Below are 11,215 nucleotides of genomic sequence, written 5' to 3'. Positions count from 1 at the left end.
AGAAAATTGGCGAAGAAAAGAGAATAGAGAAGAAGAAAACGAAGAAAAAGAAGAAGATGAAGAAGTAGAGGCGAGAGGAGAAAGAAAGAAAAAAAGAGGAAAATATTAAAAATGACAGTTGCCATAAGATATGATAAGAGTAAAAAAATATATAATTAGAGTAAAAAAATTAATAAAAAATAGATATACCTATAATACTAGTTTCGCATTACGTGCTATGCACGTGGCTCGTAACGTAACTCATCAATGAACAAATTACTAAATTTATTATAATTATATCAATTTTTTATTTATAATTAATAGTAAAAGTAAATATAATATATTCGGTTATTAAATTTTTTTCCATATTAAATTTATTCTTCTTTTAGTTTTATAATAACCATAATTAAATAATTAATTTAATTTTATTAATAATATCTTTAAAAATATAAGATAAAAATTTAAATAATAATATATTGACCAAATATATTATTTTAATTTTGTAGTTCAATCAAACTAAAAGATAGGTATTCCTACTAATTTGGAGATAATTTAGTTATTTTTTACATACTAAAAATTAAATTGGAGATAATTTAGCTACATATTCTAATTAGAACTTTAATTACAATATTGATTAATTAAATAACTAATTAGTTAATGACTATAAAACTTTTATTTAGTAGTAAACTGAAAAGGATTATTCAGTAAATTTGCCCGTCCCCCCCCCCCCCCCCCTCCCCCCCTCCTCCTCCCATCCGTGCTTTTATATATAATATAAATAAACATGTTTTAAAGTAAAAAAATTAAAGCATTAAAATGATGAGATAATTTTTCTAACTTTTTCTTATTGAGATAGAAAATTAAATTATTTATAAAAAAGGAATATTTATCCTTATTTTCTCTAATAAATATGCATTTAAATGGTGCATAAATAGTAAATGTATTGTATGTAATTGGTATAGTTTTAACTGAAAAATTAATTTTCTCAAATAGAAGTGTAAGTCAAAAATATCTTATTAATTATAGGAAATGCAAAATGAATTTATTTACCAAAAATTATACATTAAATTTATATATTAAATATTCTCTGCTTAACTCAATGATTCAACTTTTATGTTAAAATAAAGTAATGTTTGTGATGCGGTTGTAGAAGTAGAATTCGCCTACATAGAGAAAAGGGAGCACAAAATGGTGTAATGACATTTTTGTAATTCTGCAAATTGCATTCATAAAAGAACATTTTGACGAAGAAAATACTAAGTACAAGGACCAGATAAAGTAAAGTTGAACGTTAAGAACCAACCGAAAAAAATGTGTAAAGTATAAGAATTTTAGTACGGATTTGGCTTTGTTCATATTATTGTGTAGTATAATATTCTTTGTTTTCTGAAAAGAATTCCTCATAAAGAAAAAGGAAAGCTTATGATTTAAACACACACAAAAAAGAGCTAAGTCAATATGCGTGCTCATTGTTTATACAAAACACTAACCAGTGGAGTAAGATGCTCATCCATCGAACATTTTCTCCAATCACTCACAAAAGCAATATTAAAAAAAAATAAAGAAGATATGATATTTCATACCTTTTATTCTTTAATTAAATTGTGTTTTCCTTTTATTCTTAAAGTTATCTTATAAGGCAATGATTTGGAAACATTTAGGAAGCATGTTAACCAAGCACATTGCATTTAGTAGCTATGTGATTGAATATAAATTATAAGTAAATTTGATCGACTTTTATTTAAGAGATAGAATTCAAAATTAGTAAAAATAATTAAAAATTAAACTTAATTTGATTATTTATAGGTTTAATGGTGAAAAAAATTCAAACCTTTACGACTTTTTGCAATTTAATTCAATATTTTTGACTTTTATAATAATAGCCAAATTGTATTTTCCGGTTGCAATAATAGCTAGATTGATGGCAAACTTGCTAATTTTAATTATATTATTATTATTTGATGAATAACGATATATTAAAAACTACAAAAAGTGGCAAAAAAACTCAAAATTACTCAAAAGCTTTTGCACAAAAAATACAATTTGACTATTATTGCAACGAAAAGAAACAATTTGACTATTATCATAAAAATTATAAAAATATGAATTAAATTACAACAAATTTTAAAGGTTTGAATTAAGGCCTTGTTTATATAACATTATTGTAAAAACAATGATTGCATCATAAATAAGTGTTATTAGAAAAGATAAAAAAGGTAAATTAAGCAAAGTTTAATTAGATTATAAGCTTGTCGAACAAATTTTTTTGATGTTTAAACTTGATCAATCAGTTGAATCGTGCAGTCGTTGTTGGCATTAATAGTTAAAATTCAAACTCGAACCAATTAATGTAAAATCTATTTTAAATATTTTAAAGTCAATATCAAATAACTCAATAGTTATTCAGATCGGTTACATTTATAGCACTAATTACTGTTGGATGGAATTTATGACAGTAATTCTCAAAAGCTTCTGTCTTTGACACAAAATATTATAGTCCAGTATAGAGGTGGAGATATCTCTATTTGGTTCAGTTGTTTTTTTAATAACTGATAGCTATTAGTTGCTGATGATAGCTGTTAGCTCATAGCTGGTAGCTGATCGACTATACGTATTTGGTGAAATTTGATTAACTTCTACTATTTATATATAAAATGACTTTAAAAGATATTATTTTTTATTTTTATTTATTAAATTATAAATAGGTTATATTATATTATATTTAATAAAAACAATAAAAATTAATTTTTCAATGAGAAACAACATTTAATTTAATTTTTTTTTGATAATTTGGGGAGAGGGGAGAGTTTGTTGGAGAAATCGAACCCGCGACTTAGCAGTTTGCTAGTTAGCGCTTATATCATTTGAGTTATAACTCAATGGTACATTTAATTTAAAATTACTTATTTTTTGATAAATTTATAATTTATTTAAAAAAAATAATGAATTGTATATAGCTACTCTAATATAAATAAAATAATTTTATATAGTTTATAAATGATTAAAATATTTCAAACTAATTTAAATAATTTTATATATTTTTTGATGAATAATAATTCTATATATTATAAAAACAATATATTTTATTAGAGAATATTTTGTCTAAATAATTATGTATATTAAATATGTATTAGCTATTGGCGAAAAACTACAAAATAGAATTTTTCCAACTGCAGACGTTGGAAGTTTAAAAAATTCCATTTTAAAAAAAGTACTTCACTGAATGTTTAAATAGATTTTTTCAAAAAGTATAAGTCAAAAATTTTATACAAAATTGAACCAAATGTACTCTAAATATAAGATAATGGTGAACTTGTTATGAATATAATGTGAATATGGTGTATGACAAAATTACCTATCCAATTAGGTGAAAAAATTTCAACCCTCCATTTTTGACATGTATGTAAATGCATTAATTACATGGTGGGTGAAATTGCCTATAAATAGGTTTCCATCCATGTAAATTTCACAATTGAAAATACTCATAAAAGAAGTAAAATTCCTCCTAAATATTTGCTCTCTTGTTGCATTATTGAGTGATCACTAATTATTAATTAGTTTAGTCTATAAACATTATCTATATTATCGTTAAGTTTATAACACGTTATCAGCACGATCGTTCTATTAGTTTACGATTCCCTAATCCAAGAAAATTCGGTAAAGTATTTCAAAGGTAAATCTCTAACCTTAATACTTGTCTAATTATTTAATTAATGGAAGGTTATACCTCCTACAAATTTTATTTGCTTAATATTTAATTTATTATGTTTATATCTATGTTATTAATTTTTATATGGAAGGCTAAGCCTCCTATAAATAATCATTTGATACTTTAATTTTAATCGTTGATGCTTGAGTGGTAATCCCCTTGCTATAAACGATTTTATTTAGTTGGCACTATTAGTATAAATATACATATTTTTATATCATAATTAATTTAATTCATTGTTGTCTTCATCTAAATAATTTTATTCAAAAAAAAAATAACCTAACGGCTACATAACGGTAACAAACGGCTATATAACGGTAATAAAACGGCTATATTTTTCTCTATATATACTCACTTTACTATTTATTTTCACTACACAATTTTTCATCTCTTAATCTTCAAAAATTCAAAAATGAAGCTATTTTGGATTATTATTATTATGTTACTTAGTTTAATACTCATTGGTATATTTAATCTTCCGTGGGAAGAATTTTATTTATATTTAGGTATTTTTGTATTTATTGTTCTACCTTTATTAGTTGCTGCAATAATTGTTGATTATGCATATTTATAAGCCAAAATATGATGGTTGTACTTGTTTGTTTAATCTTGAAAATAAATGATTATTATTTCTATGTTTTTATCGCATAAATAAATATTACTTCTAATTATATTTATTTTTCATGTGATAGTTTAATCATGTCAAACCTTACAAAGCTTGAATTTACGGCACTTGATGTATCTGGAAAAAATTATCTGTCATGGATACTAGATGCAAAAATACATCTGCAAGCCTCAGGTCATGAGGACACTATTAAAGAGGGAAATAATGCCTCTACTCAAGATCGTGCAAAAGCAATGATCTTCCTTCGCCATCATCTTGATGAAGGATTAAAAAATGAATATCTCAGTGAAGATAATCCACTTGTTCTCTGGAATAGTTTAAAAGAACGCTTCGACCATCAAAAGACTGTAATTCTTCCAAAAGCTCATTATGACTGGATGCATTTAAGATTGCAGGATTTTAAAAGTGTTAGTGAATACAATTCTGCAATATTCCGAATTAGCTCAAAGCTAAAATTGTGTGGAGAAACAATTACTGATGAAGATTTATTAGAAAAAACATTTTCCACTTTTCATGCATCTAATGTGGTACTCCAGCAGCAGTATCGTGAGAAAGGCTTTAAGAAATATTCAGAGCTGATTTCTTGCCTTCTAGTGGCTGAGCAGAATAACGAGCTGTTAATGAAAAATCATGCGGCACGACCCACTGGTTCTGCTCCATTTCCTGAAGTAAATGCGAGCGCATATAGATCTCCTCGTGGTCGTGGTCGTGGTCGTGGCCATGGTCGTGGTCGTGGTCATGGTTATGGTCGAGGTGGAAATAATTACAACCATATCGGTCATAATAACTCCTTTAAGCATAAGATTCACCACCAGAAGTGGGATAAGAAAGAGGAGAAACAAGAAAACAAGAACAGTGGACAATACAAACATCAAGTGAAAAATGTCGATAGTAAATGTTATCGATGTGGCATGACTGGGCATTGGTCGCGTACCTGTCGTACGCCCAAACATCTTGTTGAGCTTTACCAAGCTTCCCTCAAGGAAAATGGAAAGAATATAGAAACAAATTTTGTTTCTGATGATGATTTTGACCACAGTCTGATGCATAATGACTCTATAGACATGACACATTTAGATGTTTCTGATTTTCTTGAGAACAATAATAATGAAAACTAATCCAGCATGTATTGTAATGTTTTTATTTACTTATGTATTGTTATGTTATTCTATAATTTCTTATGGTGAATTTTTCTTTGTTTGAATTAAGAAGCATATGGATAATTCTCAGCATATTGTTTCGTCCAAGTTCAGTAATGAAGACATATGCCTTGTGGATAGTGCGACAACCCACACTATACTCAAACACCAAAAATATTTTTCAAATCTTAAAAGATGTCAGACAAATGTCAGTACAATATCTGGTAAGGTAAAATTAATTGAAGGCTCCGGAAGAGCTATTATTCTATTACAAGGGGGAACTATACTTACCATTAATGAAGCATTATTTTCCCCCAAGTCTCAAAGAAACTTGTTAAGTTTTAAAGATATTCGTCTGAATAAATTTCATATTGAGACAGAAAATGATGATAATATGGAATATCTTCATATTACAACAAATGTTTCAGGTAAGAAACATGTAATTGAAAAATTACCCACATTTTCTTCTGGTTTATATTATACATATATAAATGTGGTCGAGTCACATATGGCTGAAAAGAAAAAGTATTGCGATGCTTCAATACTAAAATTATGGCATGAAAGATTGGGTCATCCAGGATCAATAATGATGCGGAGAATAATTGACAGTGCACAAGGACATCCATTGAAAGGTGAAAAAATTCCCCAAGTAAGTAATATGTCATGTACAGCTTGTTCTATTGGAAAATTAATTGTGAGACCTTCACCGGCTAAAATTGAAAATGAATCACCTTTATTTCTTGAAAGAATTCAAGGTGATATATGTGGGCCAATTCATCCACCATGTGGACCATTCAGATACTTTATGGTATTGATTGACGCATCCAGCAGATGGTCACATGTTTGTTTATTATCAACTCGCAATGTTGCATTTGCAAGATTTCTTGCTCAAATTATTAAATTGCGTGTTCAATTTCCTGATTACACAATTAAAAGGGTAAGACTTGATAATGCTGGTGAATTCACATCTCAAACATTCAATGATTATTGCATGTCTATTGGAATCACAGTTGAGCATCCTGTTGCACACGTACATACACAAAATGGTTTAGCTGAATCTCTAATTAAGCGCCTTCAGCTTATTGCTAGACCATTAATGATGAGAACTAAGCTACCTATCTCTATATGGGGACATGCTATATTACATGCTGCATCATTAATTCGTGTTAGACCTAGTGCATATCATAAATACTCCCCATTACAATTAGCATTTGGTCAAGAACCAAATATTGCCCATCTTAGAATTTTTGGTTGTGCTGTATACGTGCCAATTGCACCACCACAACGCACAAAAATGGGTCCTCAAAGAAGATTGGGAATATACGTTGGTTATGTGTCTGCATCCATAATTAGGTATCTTGAACCTTTAACAGGTGATGTTTTTACAGCACGTTTCGCCGATTGTCATTTTAATGAAGAAGAGTTCCCACCACTAGGGGGAGAAAATAAACAATCAGATAAAAATATTGCATGGTGTGAACCTTCATTATTGCATCTTGATCCTTGCACAAAACAATGTGAAACAGAAGTTCAAAAGATTGTGCATTTGCAAGCTGTTGCAAATCAATTACCTGATGCATTTACAGATACAAAAAGAGTGACTAAATCATATATACCAGCAGTTAATGCCCCTGCTAGAGTTGAGATTCCAAAAGAGAATTCTGAAAATAAAGTCGCTCATGAATCAAAGACACGCCAGAAGCGTGGAAGACCGATCGGTTCAAAAAATAAAAATCCTCGGAAAAGAAAAGGAGCAGACAATCTCGATCATGCTAGCAAAAAGAAAGGTGTTCCTGAAGAAACACAAGATAAAGAAAATACTCCAGAAGAGGAAATAAATGAGGTTAACCAAGGCAATGCCCCAGAAGAGGATATGAATGTAATTAATCAAGACAGTACCCCAGAAGAGGATACAAATGAGAATAAAGAAGAAATCTCAATTAATTACAATAATTCAAAGATTGTGTGGAATCGAGACACAATGGAAAATATTGACGAAATTTTCTCTTATGCTGTTGCATGTGATATCATAAATGGAAATGAGGATCCCGAACCGAGATCGGTTATTGAATGTCAAAATAGACATGATTGGGATAAATGGAAAGACGCTATGCAAGTTGAATTAGAATCTCTTAACAAGAGAAGTGTGTTTGGACCTGTTGTCCTCACACCTAAAGATGTGAACCCGGTAGGTTACAAATGGGTCTTTGTACGAAAACGAAATGAGAAAAATGAAATCACAAGATATAAAGCTAGACTTGTTGCTCAAGGCTTTTCTCAAAGACCTGGAATTGATTATGATGAAACATATTCTCCTGTCATGGATGCAATTACATTTCGATATTTGATCAGTCTTGCAGTTTCTAAGAAATTAGAAATGCGTCTCATGGATGTTGTAACAGCATACTTGTATGGATCGCTAGATAGCGATATTTATATTAAGGTCCCTGAAGGATTTAAAATGCCTGAAGCATTAAATAGAAAACCCAAAGAAATGTATTCAATCAAATTGCAAAGATCTTTGTATGGGTTAAAACAATCAGGACGCATGTGGTATAATCGTTTAAGCGATTATTTGATAAATAAAGGCTATGTGAATAACCTTATTTGCCCATGTGTTTTTATCAAGAAATCAACATCCGGATTTGTGATTATAGCTGTTTATGTTGACGATTTAAATATTATTGGAACAGACAGTGAGATCAATGAAGCAAGTGTGAACTTAAAGGAAGAATTTGAAATGAAAGATCTTGGAAAAACCAAATATTGTCTTGGTTTACAAATTGAACATATGCACAATGGTGTATTAGTGCATCAGTCAAATTATATAGAAAAGATCTTAAAACGTTTTGGTATGGATAAAGCAAATCCTTTAAGTACTCCTATGGTTAATCGATCACTGAATGTTGAAACTGATCCATTTCGTCCTTGTGGAGAAAATGAGGATATTCTTGGTCCTGAAGTACCATATCTCAGTGCAATTGGAGCACTTATGTATCTCGCTAATTGCACTCGTCCTGACATATCCTTTTCTGTCAATTTATTGGCAAGATTCAGTTCAGCTCCCACGAAGAGACATTGGAATGGAATCAAACATATATTACGTTATCTTCGTGGAAGCACTGATCTTGGTTTATTTTATTCTAACGATTCAAATCTAGAATTGATTGGTTATGCAGATGCAGGTTATTTGTCTGATCCTCATAAGGTTAAGTCTCAAACTGGATATGTATTTACAAGTGGAGGTACTGCAATTTCTTGGCGGTCACAGAAACAAACAATTGTAGCCACTTCCTCAAATCATGCTGAACTTATTGCATTACATGAAGCAAGTAGGGAATGTGTGTGGCTTAGATCAATAACACAACACATTCAAGAATCTTGTGGTTTTCCAGTCCATATGAGTCCAACTATTCTATACGAAGATAATGCTGCATGTATAGCACAAATCAAGGAAGGATACGTCAAGAGTGACAGAACCAAACATATACCTCCAAAATTCTTTTCATACACTCAAGAACTCATAAAGAATCAAGAAATTGACATCCAGTATGTTCAATCAAATAACAATTCATCTGATCTCTTCACGAAGGCACTTCCTACAGCAACATTTAGAAAACATGTTCATAATATTGGAATGCGCCATCTGCGAAATACATGAAGGATAATCTATGTTGCAATGAGGGGGAGAAATTACGCACTGCACTCTTTTTCCCTAACTAAAGTTTTTATCCCATTGGGTTTTTCTTTAGTGAGGTTTTTAATGAGGCAGTACGACATAGCGTACTTTGGAACAAACATTTTGTCATCCAAGGGGGAGTGTTATGAATATAATGTGAATATGGTGTATGACAAAATTACCTATCCAATTAGGTGAAAAAATTTCAACCCTCCATTTTTGACATGTATGTAAATGCATTAATTACATGGTGGGTGAAATTGCCTATAAATAGGTTTCCATCCATGTAAATTTCACAATTGAAAATACTCATAAAAGAAGTAAAATTCCTCCTAAATATTTGCTCTCTTGTTGCATTATTGAGTGATCACTAATTATTAATTAGTTTAGTCTATAAGCATTATCTATATTATCGTTAAGTTTATAACAGAACTGTTATAAATTATTGGTGTCGTTTATGTTTTTGCATTTTTTTTTTTTGATAATTGGGGAGGAGGAGCGCTTGTGAGAGAAATCGAACTCACGACCTAGCAGTTTGCTGCTTAGCGCTTATATTTGGGTTATAACTCATTGGTTTTTGCACTTTATTTCATTCACGACTTAACTTATCTTTTGTTTCAATAAGTTTATGTTGAATTAGTTTTAGCATTCCGTGCGACGACCTTTTTACCGTTTTTAAGGCTAATTTAAAGGCCAAACTTTTTATAAATTTTTTATAAAAGTCTTAATCTTTTAATTTTATCCAATTTATCTTGAACACATGATTTCGTTTCAAGTTTATCCAATTTATCCTGAAACGCATGATTTCGTTTCAATTTTGTCCAATTACACAAGTTTTCTTATGCGGCGCTGGTGTGTGGCGCGCCACGTAGGCGCCACATGAGAAAAATTATATTATTGGATAAAATTGAAAAAAAATTACACGTTTCAAGACATATTGGATAAAATTAAAAGATTTGTACTTTTATAGAACTTTTATGAAAGGTTAGCCTTTTATAGTCATTTGCCCTTTTTTTGAAAGAGTATTTGTTTTAGAAAAGAATTCACCCCACTTTAAGTAATGGTGTGCATTTGGTTCAATTTAAACCGAAATTACTCCATTTTTGAAAACCAAACCGAACCGAGATTATAGGATAAATTAAATTTTCAAACCAAATTGAATTGGTTGGTTCGGTTGACATTAAAACCTTACTGAATTTTTTTTATTTTTTAAATCGAACCAAATCGAACCAATTTATTTTATAATATCAAACTAAAACGAAACAAAATTACCTTATTTTACCTTACGATTTTTGCACACCCATACTCTTAGGAAGCCCTTAAGGACCAACAACACAATTGAAGAATAAAATTATAATTTTTTTTTTAACAGAATAAAATTATAAACTTTCATTATTTGATTACGATTTTCTTTTCTATTTCATAATTACCGTGTTTTGTAAAAATTGTTAATCAAGTTATACTTCTATTTCTCTATTAATATTATTTCATTACTAGTCATAAGCCCCGCGTATTTACGCGGAATCAAATTAATATTTATTTAAATAATACATTAAAAATTCATATACAAACTAATAAAATAAACATCTAGTTTTAATATTAATAATAAATTATTTGAAAGTGTTGATTATTTCTAATATTAATGCTCTTTCAATAATAAATGTTGTATTAGGTAATCTAATAAAATATAATATTAAAATAATAATATTTTATATAAAATATGAGCTTGTCAAAATTTTATATTATTTTATTTTTAAAAAATTAATATTTAATAAAATAAATGATGTGTAGAGATTATAAGTTAATATATATAAAAACACTATAATGTGTAGAGATTAGAAGTTAATATATGTTAAAAGACTCATTATATTTGTCTAAAATTATAAAATTGACGGAAAAAAATTCATTTTAAAAATATTTTAGAAATATAAATGAAACAATTGTTGAAATTATGAATAAAAAAATCATTCACCTTTTGAACAATTTAGTTTTTAATTAAAATTTTTTTGTTTAGTTTAATCTTATTTTATACTTAAATGAGTAAATAATTTTTTTCCATAAACTAATACATCTTTTAATGAAAA

General features: G+C 28.9%; 1 protein-coding gene across 1 annotated transcript; it reads left to right on the top strand.

The window, feature by feature from the left end:
- Positions 1-3,568: 3,568 nt before the first annotated feature.
- On the top strand, positions 3,569-5,479 carry LOC130015598 (uncharacterized). The gene is made up of 2 exons (XM_056106025.1): positions 3,569-3,652; positions 4,381-5,479. The coding sequence occupies exon 2, from the start codon at positions 4,388-4,390 to the stop codon at positions 5,429-5,431; it is 1,044 nt and encodes a 347-aa protein (XP_055962000.1). The 5' UTR covers positions 3,569-3,652; positions 4,381-4,387; the 3' UTR covers positions 5,432-5,479.
- The last annotated feature ends 5,736 nt before the right edge of the window (positions 5,480-11,215 follow it).

This window comes from Mercurialis annua, linkage group LG1-X (genome assembly GCF_937616625.2).
Source record: "Mercurialis annua linkage group LG1-X, ddMerAnnu1.2, whole genome shotgun sequence".
NCBI classification, from domain to species: domain Eukaryota; kingdom Viridiplantae; phylum Streptophyta; class Magnoliopsida; order Malpighiales; family Euphorbiaceae; genus Mercurialis; species Mercurialis annua.
Note: the sequence above shows the minus strand (reverse complement) of the source record. Positions and strands in the feature narration are given on the sequence as shown.

Excerpts from the sequence above, each read along its gene's own strand:
- LOC130015598 (XM_056106025.1), top strand. The coding sequence starts at position 4,388 with ATGTCAAACCTTACAAAGCTTGAATTTACGGCACTTGATGTATCTGGA.